Below are 18,472 nucleotides of genomic sequence, written 5' to 3'. Positions count from 1 at the left end.
AATTTAACTGCACTTCTGAAATTATAATTCATTCGGATTACACAATTATTATAATTGCAATTAAAATTTACTCAAGGTAAGTTTGTTTTATGGTTAGACTATATTCAGTGATAGTGAAACGAGATATAATATTCTATCGATTCAATATAAAACATGAAGATATTCTTTTTTGAATAGGGAGAACGAAACATTCGTACACTTACGCATAGTAAGGCTTGCAAAAAAAAAAAATACAAGTTAGCAAATATAGCCGTATCGATACATGGTACTGTAAAATAAAAAATTGTACATCGGTGATGAGCTTCTTGAATGTGGAGAAGATTTGGGTAAGGTTTACTAGAGGAATTACATAATTCTCACAATCTGTTTCTAAACAAACTACGATGGTCATCGTATTTGTTTATTATTTGGCTTGATAGCCAATAGGTCTATCCAAATTGAATGTCGTACAGAAACAGAGAAATCTTTTTTTAAATATCTATTATCAAGAGGGTGAAAGCTTGTGAGTACGGGCAAACAAATAATTGCTTGCGATAGGTCACATAAAATTAAACCGACCGTACATTTGAAGTTTTTTTTCTATCTTGCATAATTCACAAAACACATGGAAAAAATTGATAACTCCCTCATGTTTGAAAGATATTTGAATCCATCATAAGATATTCGTATATTTCAAGCAGCTCTACAGATTACAACAAATTCAAGAATAACCCATGTTTCATAGCATCAGAAAGGTAACCTTCCTTGTCAATTAAGTTTTCGAACCCTCACCCTCTGAACTATAAATTTTGTATCATAAAAACCAACTCATTCGTAGAGGCATTTCTGAATTATAAAATCTAATCGGAGGAACGCCTTTACGCATAATTGATTAAGTGCTCAAACGTGCAAATATATTCGTTATCTAACTTACCAAGCATTCAGGTTCTGAAGCGTAGGATCCGTTCTGGAAATATTTGTTCGGACACTCCGACCAGGGAAGTTCCGATTGGAAGCTCTGTACGGAGAGATTAGAGACCACGTGTCAGAATCAAAGTGTGTGGAAAAGTTTGTAGGAATGAGTGTTCAATTTTTGTCACGTTTTAGCCAGACCTCGGACCTATCTGAGACCGTAATATCTTGAAAATTATTCATAGAACATCCTAGAAAAAAGGAAGTAAACAAAAAAAAAAAAAAGAACTGAAAAAGATACAGATTAAGGCGGGCTTGAATTTGTTGCTTACCAGGCAGTGATTTCAACCTCAATAGTACGAATATAAGGTTTTCGATGAACGGAAGTAAAAATAAAATATTTACATTTACATTGCGTAAATTATTAAAAACATCAGGTTAACCGTGAAGTGAAGAGTATGTACTATACGGTGTGATTACCTATACATGACAAACCACACGTTTATTTCATGTATAGCCATATTGTCAACTTAAAGTGGAAAGCAACCCTCCGTATAATGTTTCAATACTTTCAGTCAATTGAATAGGAGAAACTGAAATTGGAGGTGACATCTGAGAATATGTTATCATAACGTTTTTTGAGTATATTACGCAGTTTACCCCGCAATTCAATCGTAATAATTGTGCCTCATTCTTGTTAATGTTGAGCTTACTAATATTTCAAAATTCTTATTCCATCTGTCTAGACTAACTTGCAGATATTCAACAAAGACTTGTAAATAATTTTTCGTTGTTTAGTTTTGACTACAATTTGTTCGTAACATTTTGCAATTATTATCATTCGCAGTTCGTAACCCGACCGTTTAAATATTTTTACCGTTATTCATCACTCCTTTCCTCTTTTTTCAGGAGCCTCCATTCAAAAATTTTTCTTCTCTGTAAACTCGCATCCACATTTAGCCACTGAATGTGCAAGCGACCACTTGAAAGTTTTTATTAGGTTTTATGAGTTTCAATGGGAACTTCAGAAATCTTGGATATATTGTGTCGTTGGCTTTCATTCTGACCTACAAAGCCCAGACTTATACACAAGAACCATAATACTTAAACCATTCTTACTCCCTCCCCCGACCCAATACATTTACGTAGAACTCCTACTCTTAAACTTGACCTACCCTGATATTTTAAACAAATTGCCCACTTTCTTTACGTAAACGATAACCACAAGTTACCAATCACCCTGTTTTTCTAGAAAACCATTTACACTTTCACCGTCGTTAACAATAAAAACTTTACACCTTGACTTGATAAACACATACCTTAACAAACATTATCTTAATCTGAACAATCAATCTGAAAATTTTTTTAGCTTGAAAATTTCACTTTGACCTGAGCACTTTTTTACGTCTATTCAAGTGCATTGTAATGTGACATTTTTAATGCTAATTACAAACAGCTCTCCGAACCCTAGGCGGAACCCAAATTAGAGGTTTGCAATAAGAGCTGTCAATAAAGTAGAAAAAAACCGCAAAGAAGAGAGTCAAACCTCGGTGCAGGGACACTTCACGGGCTGACAAATAAGATATTACAAAGTCTTTGTTTAGTTTTGAACATTTTAATCGCTGACGAATTCAGGGCAATCACATGATGAGTAACCTGGTGACATTGTTGGGGGAAAATCGATGGACATATGGCAACTACAGAAAGCGGCGAGCACCAACATGGTTACGGAGTAAGCGCCAACGTAAAGCTCTGCAGTGAGGAACCAAGGCGGATTCCCGCTATTGGCCAGCGAGCCGAAGCCTCCCCGCAAAACACTAGCACTTCACTGCATCCCAAAGTTGTACCATGCCACGGACGAATTAGGGAGCACCAACAAGTCCAATAGACAATCAGCGTTCTGCGACAGCCGACATCAACATTACGATAAGCTTCTAGATGCGGTTATCCTGCACTCTTTTCAAACGTAAGACCGAATTATGTAGTTTTTTGAGTGTCAATAATAGTTTATGCTTTGGATCTAAGATTAACTATAATCACCACAGATTTAGTTGTATTAAGGTTTCTGCGGCAAGAGATTTTTGTGAACGCAATCCAAATATGTATCATCGTGCTCAAGGCTGGTCAAGAAACACGACTGTTGTCAGGGACCACTTTAAGTGTAACGGTAAAATTCTTTTGCTTTTGAACAACCGATCAACGAATAAGATTGTTGAATTTGATAAAACTTGAACTTTAGAAATCTGGGTCGATTCTTCAGCAAGTCTCCTGATACGAAGCAGTAGGAGAGAGTCGGATAGCTCCGAGCAGCGGGTACCCCCGACCACCAACTAGTTCAGTTATCTTATGATAGATGAAAATGCTGCAGATCAGTAAATTGGTGCTCTATCATGTGCTGAGCAGCCTCCTAACTGCCGAGAACTGTCTTAATAGTGATCACGTTTGTAATTTTTGTGCTCATTGTCAAATCACACCACGTCGAAGATAATTTCCACGATTGGCTGGTGAAGAGAAGAGGTCAGCAGAATTAAGGTTTTCTATTATTAAAAGGTAGGTTACGATGTCTCAAAAACGAGAGTACAACTTTACGTTGAATAAGTTGGTGATTGTTTTATTGTCGAATATTTCCATAAACAGTAAAAATCGAGTAGCTTGCATCGCTATTTTCGGGTCGTACGAATCACAGAAAAAGAAGCAGCTAAAATATATGCTATTTTACGGAGTACTTCAAAAGATGGGCTGTAAAAAATCAAAAGAGGAGAAGAGGCCAATGCGTATGAGTGCACATTTTACCAGAACTCGAAAGGGAATTAGTGAGTCACGTGAAGGATCTGGATAAACTTAGCCCTACAACTAGTGGAGAGTCTTGAAAGTTAGGTTTGGATTCGGGGAACTTGAATATTTAACGCTGACGAGGCAGGGGTCACGTGCGTTCATACGAATATTTAAGTGATATTGGCTAAGGGAAAACGGCAAGTTGGAAAATTAACATTTGGAGAAAGAGTTCGCAATGTAACGGTAATGTTCTGTATGAGTGTCATCGGAAATTTTGTCCCTCCTCTCTTCTTCTCTTCTCGCAATAGGACGATTCAACGACTTATGATGAACATCCCAGATTGAAGTGTAGGGATCGTTCGGTCAAAAGTCTGGATGGATAGTGTTGCGAATAGCCTTGAGGAGTATGAGCAAACGTAGGATTTCCTTTCGAAGGGACTTGGTCTGTCGGGTGTTTCTCACAATCGGGAGAGAAAATTGGCACGAGTACCGAACCGATGATTGAGATTTACCTGATCGTTTCTCTCTTTTTTCGCACAGAAAATAGATTAGTACAAGAAGAAAACACAGAATGGAAGTACCCGAACAAATTAATCTTAGATAAGAAAACCATGAATTATTTTGAGGATGTATCTCGAGAAAAGCCGCTCATAACCGTTTGAAAAAAGAATAATACCGAAGTGCGTGACCGCCTTGTTTGGTTTCCTCGTAAGGACTGTTCTAGTATTGCCGAGTCGTCAAGGAGCCGGTCATACTAGACTAAGAGGGGGAAACCGAAGCGAATAACCGCCGTTTTAAATTGAATATTAGTTGAATTAATAGTTCCGATCCGTAACAGATAGGAATATTTTTCTTCATTGGCTCGAGAACGTTATGGAACGTGTGCATTCTACAAAACAAGACCCTGTGATACTGGTAGTAGATGGCCATTGCAATCACAAAGTCACTTATTTCGTACGCATGAAAGCATCATGTACGCATGCTAAGTTTTCCATCTCATACAACCCATAAACTGCAGCCAGTTCATCGAACTGTGATAAAACCATTCAGTGTTGCATATATGCGAATGCCTGTGCTTTGTAGATTGGAAAGAATCATGGATTGAAAAGTTCCAACTATGACATCGCAGAGCTCGTAAATATAGCTTATTCAAAAGTTTGTTGATTAGATCTAGTAATCTGGGGATTTCAATCATCAGTTATACACCCATTTGACCTAGAATTTTCCCTGACACTATTTTTGCAACTTCTGCAGTCACTGAAATACCACAGTCTGCTGATTCGAACAACGCTTGTAATTCAGAAGCACCCGTCTCTACAGATACTGCTCTCGCTAATGTTACTAATGGATCAACAGTGCGATGCTCCGAGAAATAGTCGGCATGATATTCAAGAAATCGCACCTCTACCAGATAGTGGTCAACATAAATTGTTAAGACGTGAGAGATGAAGTGAAAAAAGTGCGATCCTACCATTAGACTTTTATAATAGTCGCTATCGAGTTGGTAAACAAATATCAGAATAAAAACATCTAAAATATTTTAAAAAAGCCGCCAAGTACCGTAATCATATTATAATGAAAAACTTTTCGTTAATCTTTCCTGTAAAATCAGTAAAAATGCCGAGCACAACCTTCATTAGTATAATATGGCTGTTTCTGAATATAAATCTTCTACATTACTGACACACGGTAACGGACACATAGACACGGTCTTTCTTTTACGATACAAGAACCTACAACTACTGCCCGCACACCTAAGGATTCCCAAAATAGCATTTAATAACTTAAAATCGATTCATCTAAGTCAGGTTCCAAATTTAAACATTACTAGCCAGAATTGCAAATAGTACATTACGATGTGCGGGATGACCTACGTGCGCACGAGTATCATATACTATTTTTCCTATTAAGTTGCGCAAAGTTCGACCACTACAATTATTTCGAATAGTTGAAACGTATAGAACGGTGGCGTTGGGGCGCCGGGACGGGTGGGTTCGGAGGGGCGAAGCCCCCCCGCCCAAAAAAAAAAACAAATTATACAACTATTATAAATTTATTAAATTAAGAAAAATCTGATTTACTTATCATTTTCAATTATTATTAATATTTATCGTAACGTGACAATTTACAAAATAAAACGGTATATTTTTTAATGACTCTGATGCATTTGATATCAAAGTATCTCTCGCACGTGTTAATGCGAAGAGAGTGCTGCAGAGATGGCGCGCGCGTATATACCTTGGAATCGCTCGTATACTCTTATACATTCCCGCACGCTCAGCTACATCCCCGTTCGCTCGGTTGCATTCCCGCACGCTCTTGTCAACGTGTGGGAAAGTGGTACTTTGCGAGCGCAAATGCATGCGCAAAATCGAACTTTGCGTACGATAATAGGAAAACTTAATAACCTAATTTAGACACAAAACAGCAGACTCATACAATATAAGAAATATAGTCGTACAAAATAGCTAGTTAACCTTAGTGACGTCAATACTCCGAATAAGGTAGCGGACATCTTACAATTAAGACCAAAGTTTGGTTTTCCTTATGAAAACAAAAAACAATTCCGGTTAATAGACTGGTTGCACATCTAGAATCAAATAGCTTGTGCATTCCTCTAGAAAATAGAAATCAAGCGCACCCAGAGGTTATCAATGGAATTAACAATTTTAAAAATAAACAGGATATAGACTTCCGAAAATCAATAAAGAAGATTTCCCAATGCGCATAATGGTGTCCTTCATTAACACTCCTACGTACCATCTTGCTAGATTATTATATTCATGGATTTCTAATAATATTACACCACCTCTCTCACGTACTAATGACAGCTTCAGTTTCGTAGAAGCTATTAAAAATTTAAGGTTACCAAACAACTATGTTTTAATTTCATTAGATGTCATTTCACTCTTCACTAACATTGCTCATGAATTGGTGTTAGCGGTCATAGATAAACGATGGCTTCACTTACAACTACATGTGCCAATATCATTAACTGAATTGACGTAAGCTCTGAAAATTTGTTTCAAAGCGGCTTTATTCAAATTTAATGACACGAGCTACGCACAGTGTTTTGGTTTACCAATGAGTTCTTCGCTCTCACCTCTACTTCCCGATATCGTCATAGACGATCTAAAACAAAATTGTTAAACCAGCTTGATTTCGATCGTCCATTCTAATATTAATACGTTGATGACATCTTTACAGCAGTTCCTCTAAGTAAAGTTGAGTCAACCCGGGTTGCTTTTAACAAGTTCCACCACAGATTAAAATTTATCACTGAAGTAGCTTCTGAAGGAAAAAAAAACTTTCTTGATATTCTTGTTATCAAGCATAACTTTGATTAGAAAACGGATTCGTACCACAAAAAGACGTGGTCGCAACGCTATCTCAACTTTCAATTCTATTAACCTAAGTCTTATAAAATAGGAACTTGTGACGGCTTAGTAGAGAGCCGTGGTAAGAGTCAGTCGGTCAACCCCGTTCCAGGGATAAGACGTGTAAGCTTGGTGACGCAACATAGTCCGATTTAATGTATATCTTCGTTTATCCCTTCAAACAAGTATATTTTACGTTTACGATTAAAGCGACGAACCCTGTGAGGGAAGCATAAAGTATAAAGGAACCCGGGGCTGACTCAACAATGTAAAACGCCAAAGAAAGAAAGAAAGATAAGTTCCTGAGTATTTATTTCCTGAATTATAATTGGAATTAATCATGATGTAAAATGAAAGTGCGTAATAGGATAGGAATGTTACAAACTATAGGTAATCTAGTTGAACGAGCCATCAGACTATCCATTACTGAGTTTTACCGTAAAAATCTTGAACTCATACACCAAATATTACTGCCGAATGACTACCAATTCTTGCTCATAAAGCACATAAAGCTCAAATATAATTAAATCATAAATAGTGGTCACAATAGTAACTGTATAACTAACGTTTTTGATAATCCTGAACAATTTGTTAATTCGCCATACATAGCAGGATTATTTGAGCCACTAAATCGAATATTCAGAAAATATAATGTCCAATTTGTACGCACGAACAATAATAATTTAAGCTTTCTATCTGCAAGAAACTTTCAGACTAGTCCTTTGCTTCGCGGCGCGAACTTCATGGTAGTCTTAGACAACTCAAATTATTTCTGATCAGTAAATGTTCGGTAATTTCTAGAAAATTGAACGCATAATTTTCATATAATCAGTGGTGCAGCAGATAAGAATTTTAACATGGATAAAAAAAGTTTGAGCAGTGCGGCAAAAAGAAAAAGAAAGAGATTCAGAAAAACTTTCAAAGATAAATTTATCGAAGACACTGAAATTGACGACGTTTTTCGCAAGCAAAAGTGCGGTTACGTCGGATGATATGTTAAGTGTGTCGCCTACGCCATCGGTAGCAGATGGAACGATAACAAGTACAATTACAATGTTTTCGATGTTACCGAAATATAGCGAATTGAAAACGATGGCAAGCCCTGACGCTCTTACTTGTGACGAGGCTACCATAAGTCTCGGAAGTTTAGTTCTTTAAGAACATCCAAGTGAAACAGCTCATTATCCGGCAGCAATCACAGGGGATATGAGAAGATTTGTTCTCGATGACGGCTCTTGCAGACCGAGAGGTCCGTTTCCAAAGAATAAAAAAAACCGTTCTTTTTCAAATTCATATTACACTACGGTGAACAAATCAGGTCTTAAAATGGAACGGTCTTGGCTGTGCTATTCTCCAAAGTTAGATAAGGTTTACTGTGAACCTTGTTGGTTATTTTCGCGAACGCCTAACAAATCGAGATGGACGCAGGGAACGGAAGTTGGCAGAATTTATCGCAGAAAATCAAAGGTCATGAAGAAAACTCGTCACACACGGAAGCTTGTTACGCCAAAGAAATTTGCCTATCGAACAAAAGTCTCGATCAAAATCTACAAGATCAGATCAGGAAAGAACATAGCTTCTGGCGTAAAGTTTTGCAGCGTATCATAAAAATAACCCTGAAACTAGCCAAGAATGCAGTGGCGTTCAGGGGACATTGCGAAAATCTCAACGAAACGTATAATGGGAACTTCCTATCTGACGTCAAATTATTGGTAGAATACGATGATACTTTGCGTCAGGTACTTAGTTTGCCAACTATATCGACAAAATATCTCTATTCTATTCTTTGAATAAGAAGTTTCTTTTCTTCAAGCACTGTGTATATGGAGGACTATAATGTGTAAATATTCTGTTTACTCTATTGAATCCTTGCTTCCGATGAGAAGCCACGTAAGACAAGCAAAGCCGTCTAATGAACGATATGCGGATGTGCAAATCATTTTTTTTTTACGAGAAGAATATTCTTGAAAGAATGTAAATTCGAAAAATTAACGACGGAGCCAGGAATCCAACCTGGCGTCTAGAGATGCTTGACCGGAGCCTTACTCCACTAGACCACCTAGCCACCCTGACTCTGTTGTCGTTAATTTCTCTCATCACCAGTGAGTTCGAATTGGTTTTCCTGTGCCTGGTTTATGTGTGAATAAGAAGTTTCTTCTCTTCAAGCACTGTGTATATGGAGGACTATAATGTGTAGGTGTTGTGTTTACCCTTTTGAATCCTTGCTTCCGATGAGAAGCCACGTAAGACAAGCAAAGCCGTCTAATGAATGATATGCGGATGTGCAAATCATTTTTGTTACGAGAAGAATATTGGACTGGCCCCGTCGTTAATTTTTCGAAATCACCAATTTTTCGAATTCACATTCTTTCAACATTAACTAATTCTTTCTTTGTAAATTCTGTATTTCGCGCTCCGGTGCAAGCGAACAAGGTACACAGACGACGACGATACCGATCACCGAGGGATCAACAGCTATCGATAACTACCGTTTCCAGCTCTTGATGACTTCGTCTACCAACGGTCCAATAAGACTACACCGGCTACCTTAGTGTGCTTCTGAAACACCTGGGCTAGGCTACATCCGAACCTCTCGTATCACCTCGATTGCCGGCGTACAGGGACATAAAAGTCCTCCCTACAGCCGAGGGACTAATATCTCAAGAAGAAAACAGCTACCCGCTTTCCCGGATGCCGTCGGGATGGCATACAGGGCGGACCATAACCTGCCATCTTCCGACTTACCGGCCTGGTGCCAGACCGACCCCTAAAGTACTACATCTAGTTTGGTGAAGCCCTCGTTTTGAGGATCGACGCAGCCTTCCTATCAGTAAGGACTATAATCATGTGAGTCATGGTCCTCTGCATACAGTTGCATTCAGCCGTCGCGTCGTGTGACTGCATGGTTTCAGTAAATTAATACATTCTGTGTCTGAGCGACCTCGTAACTGCTGAATAAGTAATTCTTTCGTATTTGTGAATTTCTCTGATTATCTGTAAATTTCTATTAGTCTGCTTCTGTAAAATTCTACTGTAGGTATCTTGAGCTATTTTGCTTTGCTTTGTTTTTAATTTTCTGTGTTAGTGCTTATGATATTTTATTCCTTGTATCGCCTAAATCGAGTTTCTTGGAGTATATCCGAATGAAGTTAGAATAGGAGTGTTTATAACTACATATCTAAAACGATTAAAACAGAAAAACCGAATATCAATAATGCTTTTGCTTTGATTTTATGATTTAACTGAAGCCACAAAAAATTACCTCCAGTTATAAAGAAAAAAAAAGAAACTAAGTCTATAATATCTGCGAAATCTCCAAGTTTCATTGAAATAAATTTCAGTGGTATATGTGATAAACAAATAAGTGGATTAGAAAATTGTCAAAATGAAGTACCTATTCACCAATTTTCACTTCTACAGGAGCAAGAAGTTACTCATGATCTTAATTTCTGAGCTTGCAGCCTGCCGCAACGAAGAAAGTTGCATTGATCGAGTCATTGTAACAGTAATCAGTGGATTAAAATGAGAAATTCAAGATATCACTAAAGAGTTACGTGAACTCAAAGGGATAATTCAGAAATCCGCTCTTGCACAAAACACTTTCGGTGCAAACCTCCAAAGTTTTGCTTCAGAATTCTTCACCCTTTGCTTTTCTAACACACAAGCTTTGCTCAAGATTTGTATTTTGTGACTTCAGAATTTTCATTTCAATTCCTAACCGCATTAAAATGAACTTTTCCGCAGTACTTTGAATTTTTTTTTTCAAAACATATGCGTGCTATATAAATGTCATTTAAAAAGTTTCATTTCGCACATAATTTTATTATTTTCACACTGATTTTATGTACATATTATGTATAAGTTATGTACTTAGTAGTAAGTATTTTGATCTGACCATTTTTTTTATTTCGTAGGTAAGGTATTGCTGCAGGTACTTATTTGAATGTACATTGTCAATTTGGTGATTTCTAAGTTGCAAACTGAATTTTTGTTGGTAGTTTCCACTGCAATGTACTTAGCGCAAGGTTTCTGCACCAGAGGTGCTTTTCGGGGATCTTACTACTCTTCGTAGACATTGATAACTTCAAAATGCGGAGAATCATTTTAGAACCAAATCATGGTTATTCTAAGATGATTTTATCGTAGCATTCCGTTTGTTCGCAGGCACTATAACTAAACTTGGGTTTCACAACAATACTAACTATGCGTCTGGCCTCATCAAAAGCTCCGTAATGGATTAAACGAGTTTGAACAAATGCAATAATTAAGACAAATTTGTATATTTTTACTTAATTTCGATAATAAAACAGATTTAAACAACAACTTTATCTTCTTTCATTATGTTTCGGCAAGGTAGCGACGTATAAGTTGAAACAAAAGTATCTCGCAATCACATACGTACTCACACTCGCGTGCAATGTTTACTTCCCCGTCCCTACTTCAAATCTACCCGCTTGCCCGTGTCGCGACTCAAAGTAAATCTGCTTTGTATCTATGTCCTATTCTCTATATCGTTGCAAAATCATATCTGTATATCATCTAAGTGTATTCTCACCTGTAAATCGTCGGTTATCGTTCTCTTCTCTCGCTATACACATCGCATCACCTGTGTATCTTTCTCAAACAAAAAATCTTTACTGAGCATCAATTATTATAAGCATCCCGCTTCGTCGCTATAGTCATCTATGAATAATTCGGGGATCCCACATCGACGATCCAGTATCTATTGTCATCTCTCCAAATATATTACGTTATACGATTTGAATCAGTGCCCAAAAAATTTTTGGCTGGACTTACGTTGTTTATATTGTATTATCAAGATAGTTCTTTTGAAGAAATTTATAAATTTGTACTTGAATCATATTGCTTTATGTTATTTTGCTTCTGTGTCTCTTGATAAATGAATTGTTCTCATACGAAAGACCGAAACGAAAATGATGCTACAAGCTACAAGCAAAAGCATCTGCACCAGAATTAATATTTTCCAGTGGATTAAAAAAGTGTTTGAGTGGTATTGAAACTAACGTTGACAATGCATTTGAATTGCATTTACTGATCTGATATCTTATTCTCCAGACTTGAATGTAATTAATCTAGGAGCTTCTTCGCAAGACAGTTTTGGCTGAGTATTCGATCTTTTCGATGAACTATACTTCATAGAACAAATTTGACGAACTCACAGAAAACGACTTCTCTGGCCTGATACCGATGGAACCGTTATCAGATATTTAAAAATGCTAGAGCTTTCGGAACACTAGTATCACATAATGATGTATTTAATATCGCACTATGAAGCTACCTACTTGCTACATTTACGAGTAACATCCGCGAAGTATCCGCCGCCGATTTTGATGAAACTTGGTAGGAGTGTTAAGTACGCTAAAATAAGAGATACGTATTTTTTTGTATTGGCTGAAATTAATTTTAAGAGGGTATATCCCTCTGAAATGATATTTTTTATAATTCCCATGTACAATAGGGCCTAATTAGTCCAGTCAAATTATCGCTCAAAATGGGTTAAATAAACATTAAATTATGTAATTTGGGGATTGTTGGGATCGATAGGGGGTGCATTCTGAGCATAAATTTTAATTTCCGGGGTTTTCCGAAGGTCAGCTGGACCGATCTCGCTAAAAACGCGTTTAACCCTAGAACGGTATCGCTATTTTGTTTCACCTATTCCGGGATCGCGGGGTGAAAAAACACCCCAATTTTCGAGGGCCCGTATCTCGGACCCAGTACGACCTTGAGGGTTCCATGAGGGCTCGTTATTTCGTCTTTTGATCAAGAATCAACAGAAATAAATAGATTTGGCTAATAGTTTGAAGGGTCCGGGAAAATCGACCAAGAAGCACAAAAAAGTGAAAAGCCGTTTCTTTTTGCCGCGAGATTTAAACCGGTCTGGAGTGATTTTTCACCCCGCGTCCCCGTTCTAGGGTTAATTCGATATCTCGAGAACGGTTAGTGTTAGGCAAAAAATTGTAGAGACCTTTTCTCTTCTAAATTAAATTTACTAACTTTTTCAAACGGAACTTTTTTTTAACATGAATATTTTTCAAATTATTACTTCCGAAAGACAAAAATTTTCCTTTTTTTCTCCCTATTTTTCATTTTTCGCCATTTCCTCCCCAACCGTTCACTTTTATGAAATTTTCGTAATCATCAAAGTTGTAGATCTTTTAATTACGAACAACTTTTGTCTAAAACTTTTCTCTCTACTACCTTCTCTGATCGCTTCGGAGTTATACCTTACTTTACCGAGCGAAATCCGCGTCAAAAAAACTAACCTATTGAATCTATGGTCTCAAAAGGAACTATTGACTAAGAAAAAAATTCTCTCCTTTGAAAGAATTTTTAGCTCAATTTTACAAGGTGTCGCTGGCAAATAGAAATTTCTCATTAAAATAACACGCTGAAAAAAAATTTTCTCATCAAAAATGCTCCAACTTTTGAACCGTTTGAGATAAAAAAAATTTCAAGGCATATTCTTGTAGGGTGTTGAATTAAAAAAAAAAAAAAAATACCCCCGAGATGATTTTCTAGACTCGAAAATTTGCATACTTATGGGCGGTGAAAGTCGAAGAAAACCAGAAATATGCTGTTTCAGGGCTCTACGATTGAAAATATCCATACTAAATGAAAAAACTTGAACTAAAATGAAGTAAGGTGTGTGAAAGATGTTGTTTATAAACTATATTCGTCAAAGGAGTAGAGTTTTAACTTATTCATTTATTTGTTATTGCACTTTAATATTGTTTTTAATTGTTGATAAAACTTTGTTTGTTACAATTAGAATATTTATAGCGATGTAATTGCACTACTTGCAAAATAAATTGTTTTTGTGCTTCATTTTTAGTTGAAGTTCGATTATAATTTTGTATTAACGCTATACTGCATATTTGCGCTTTTGTTCGAATACGAATTTGGAGTCTAAAAAATCAACTCCAGAGTTTTTTTTTATAGAATTTAATGCCCTGCAAGCAGATGCTTGGAAAATTTTTTTAATTTAAACGGTTCAATAGTTACGGCATTTTTGATGAAAATTTTTTTTTTCGTGTTTCTTTTAAATGGGAAATTTCAAATGGCCAGCGAAACCTTTTACAATTGAGCTAAAAAAATTTTCAAACTGGAGAATTTTCTTCTCAGTAAATAGGTCGTTTTGAGGCCATAGATTCGATTGGTTAATTTTTTTGGCTTACCCTAATGCGTAGGTATTTGAAAGCTGATCCGATCACCATATACGATTGTAAAATCTCTCGCCAATATTAAATACTGTTTTCCAATTAACACTCTCATTACCTAGTTAGATTTCACGACCATGTCTAACGAAGGGTCAGGCAGTGAAATACATTCGCCACACGATATACATATCTGATTACGTTGTTACCAATATGGTAATAATAATAAACTGGAGTAGTTATATTCCGTATATTTAACGCATTTCTCTAAACTAACGTCAATGAGGTTCAACACTTCATCAAAACTACAGCGCGAGAAAGCTGTCGAATTTTCCACATTCACGTTTACGAATCCGAATATTTTTGCCACCGCTTCCTGAATACATTCCCCTAATATGAGATGCAATCAAACTGCTATTTGAATTGCACGAAAAAGAACCAGGGTACCGCAGAAGGTTCTGCAGGTTTTATTTTATTACGTGTGTCAGCATAGTATCCGTTCGAGTCGTTCATATGAGAACTATCAATAATTCACATTTTAATACTCTCTAATCTTACGTCTTGTTACAAACACATGGAATGTTAATTTGTGACTGATAAAATTAAAATGCATCCCACGAAGCATGCTGTTCTGTATCAATCGAATTTTCTCACATATCAAGTCAAAACTAATCGCCAGGCGGTCGGACTCATTGGTAGAACAGCTTTCAGATAATTATCTGACAGGCATCTGTTCTCTCAGGTAAAATTTATATCATCAAATTTTTACACGTACGATTTAGAGCACGTTCGAATGCTTTCTTATTTATTACCCCGACTACTTCCACAGCTGTGCTCTTATAACTCTAAAGGTAAAGGCATCAGTGTCCAAGAAAGTAAAGCCATATTCAGTGCAATTCTTACGCCGCAATATTATTATAGATAAAAAAAATCGATGCAAATGATGTTCACCAATTTATTTCTGTCATTGAAATCATTTCAACACTGGCTCTGATATTCTGTCTGTCCATTCATTCTCATCATGTGCCATGCAGCTGATAGATTGTTTACAAACTTTAATCGTATACCGCACTACCAGATTACGTTATTATCGAGCAAGCGCGAGCGCTCTACACACGCTCTCCTGGGCTGTCTTCATAAGCTTCTAAGAACTTTTTTTAACCTAATTTGTCATATATCTAGTCTTAAGGTTTGAAAGTCGACGAAAAGTTTTGATTGAACTAACGATTTCGACGATACTGAAAATATTAAAATTGGTACATTTCGGCTCTCCGTGCATCGATCGTATTGATATAGAGCTTCAACGAAAGCTCTTGAAATCTATTAACTTATGAAACTTGTCCAATTTCATCAAGAGAGGGGAGAAATATGTGATAATATTTTCGTCAAGTACTTAAGAAGGCGCGGTAAAAGATAGCACTGGCTAGCGCGCGTACACGTTTTCAATGAAGTTGGCGTGATCAGTGAACGCCAATTGATTTCTTCGAGCTAAGCTTGGTGAATATATTTTCCTGCACCCATATTATAAAGAACTTTCTAGTTAACTTTGATTTTTGAAATCCCACTTTTGCTGTGATGAAATCTCCATCTTCTAATAGGGCTCATAAATGTTATCACATTTTATGAATTTTATCAGATTTTAGAAAATGGGTGCACGGAGGGAAAGTATTATTTGAGTCAAGTAATATTCTTTTGATTCAACTAAATGCTACATCAAATCTGGCTAGCACAATTCTTACTTAATTCAACAAAACACTTATGTCGTGCAAAATATTTATGATAACTTAATATATAATCTAATGAAGCCTTTGCATGATCATGCTGACTAAAAATTCATTTTTGATAACACGGCATGAGTTCCTATAAATAATGTGAATTTTGTATCGAGAAAATGTGCGATTGGAATGACTACAAATCTAATCGAACGCACCTTAACCGTTTCGTTATAAAAATATGACATCGTTGTATCAGAATAAGTGGAGCTTGTTTTAATTCATAATTTTTTAGTCGACAGTTCAATGGTTGAAACAAGTGATTAAATTTGTTGTAACAAAAATCTTTTGCAATCACTGAATATTAGAGTTGTTCAAGCGCACAAAACGTATTATTCGAATGATATCATCATTTATAATTTTGCTAGCTCAAAATTTTTTCGAATTTACTCGGTATTTAATGGGTTTAACCCGAAAATTTACTGTTGTACGTGTAGAAGTATAAATTGAACACATGGCAATAGTTTTTGTTCATTTGTAGCCACTATTGATTTCGACGAATCGAATCTTGGTAACATGCTTTTTTCGATTGTAATACGTTACAAATTTATTTTACGTTATCTGTGTCTAACTTCCTAATCGACTACTTGGTTTTACAACTATCTTTGAATCTACATGTGAAGGGTAAGAATTCTCCACCTCGTAGATAATATATTAGTGAGTCTTGGTGAGCGGTCATAGAAAAGTATAACGTATATTTTCGTTCGTTTCGGCCCGGATATGGGCCCTCCTCAGAACGATTAATTTTTTTATTTGACTGTCAAGAACAAAAATTTTTTCCAGTAAGACATAAATTACTATAGATGTTATACTATTGAAAGTTATTTTCTATTGTAGGTTAGTGAGAACATATCATATATCTGTTATGATTAAAAAGTAATAGAACTTAAAAAATAATTCACCTTTTATAAGAAAGAGGATTAAGACAACGGTCAGAATCATAAAATACTATTTGGAGAGCGAAGGTTCTTCAAATAGGATGACGGTGAACGTTGTAGATTTCTCAAATTGTTAAAAGTGTGGGTGTAAAAGATATGAAAGTTAGTAATTAAAAAAACTATGTATATTCACAATGTATGAGTCAAAATATTAAAAAGGTTTAAAAAAAGGGTTAATGATAGTTAAAATAGTTTAAACGATGTCGAGACAAAGGTAATGGTATCGTTATGACCCTATTCTCCATGTCTAAACAATTTGCTTAAACCGTTTGAGTCAACTGGTAAACGACGACTGTTGGGAGAATCAAATATGACCAGAGTGAAGGTGAACAAGTATAAACATTTGTAAAAACATGTAACGTGGGGACTTCAAAATTATATACTTAGTTAAGGTTAAACAAAGTGTGATATGTGGGCGGTGATCAGCAGTTTGTAAATATTGCTAAGATGTTCAACATCTTCTCTAAGATTAACAGAATTTGGATGCCCTACAATATTGCACATTTTTAGTAGTAACCGTTTATAATAATTGGGTTCTTCACAAAGGATGTTTGCATTGCCATAGTTGAAAGAATGTTCTTTTTTGATCACATGTTTGGTTAGAGCAGTATGTCGATCCTCATTATCTTTGAATCTACTTCCGTGGCGAAAAAGTTCACCACCTAGTTGAACCAATGAGCCGTTTAAAGTACTAGTATACTGATGTTTACGATGGATGTATTCTCTACTTGTTTCAAAGCATGTCGTGTTTCTTTTACCTCATAAACAAATCAACCAAAAAAAATCTATTTTGCTGGTTCAAGAATTCTTTTCCCTCCGTGTAATCTTGAAGAAACATTATTTCGGACATAAATAATTTAAAAAATTTGGAAAAAGTCAGAGCTTCGTTTTTTGACCAGTAATGTCACAAACATGAAACTGTAATAAATCGGAATTTTCAAGTTCTGATCTTGATCGACACTTTGTAAGATCTCTTGATACACGTTTATAAATCTGTAATGCATTGTAACATTGTAGCTCACCAATATCGTCTGTATCGAAAAATTTCGTGCTATTGTCTAAGATAACGGAAATTCGGATTACGTAAGTCGTGCAGGTTTGGACGGTAGACTATCTAAAAAGAGCATTTCTCGGTTCGGATGATAGAGCTAGAATAATCGAGGTTCTACTGTATTACTGCTTCTTGTACGAAGTTTGTTGTCCTTTCTTGTTCGGGTTACGTTAACAGAATCTCTTTGAGTTCTGGTTAAATGGCGTGCGCTACTCCTCCCCTCCGCCCTCCCTCGCTAGTGGCTTCAAGATCTGGTGGTGGGGCCCTCACGTTTTTCAACGATTCAGGAGTAGACGGAGTTATTGACTTCCAGGCCTGGCAATAAAGGATTTTTTCATGCCAAAGATACTAGTGAAATTCCGACTACGCCATCACACGAAAGGCAGTTCGTAGTTGTATTTTATTATTTTTCCTACTCGCAACTATGGTCACTAAAATTTTCATTGACATTTATACGCAAAAAATCACGTTTTTCTTTTAAGTTTTTTGG

General features: G+C 36.3%; 1 protein-coding gene across 2 annotated transcripts in view; it reads right to left on the bottom strand.

The window, feature by feature from the left end:
- LOC124210905 (sodium-dependent neutral amino acid transporter B(0)AT3) overlaps nucleotides 1-18,472 on the bottom strand; it is a 490,584-nt gene that overhangs the window by 343,657 nt on the left and 128,455 nt on the right. For both annotated transcript variants that reach the window (XM_069133492.1, XM_046609333.2), the window contains exon 6: nucleotides 914-997. In XM_069133492.1, the coding sequence (XP_068989593.1) occupies nucleotides 914-997 (84 nt within the window). The remainder of the gene's footprint in view (nucleotides 1-913; nucleotides 998-18,472) is intronic.

The sequence above is a fragment of the Neodiprion pinetum genome, chromosome 2 (assembly GCF_021155775.2).
Source record: "Neodiprion pinetum isolate iyNeoPine1 chromosome 2, iyNeoPine1.2, whole genome shotgun sequence".
Classification (NCBI taxonomy): domain Eukaryota; kingdom Metazoa; phylum Arthropoda; class Insecta; order Hymenoptera; family Diprionidae; genus Neodiprion; species Neodiprion pinetum.
This window is presented reverse-complemented; position numbering and strand designations above follow the sequence as displayed.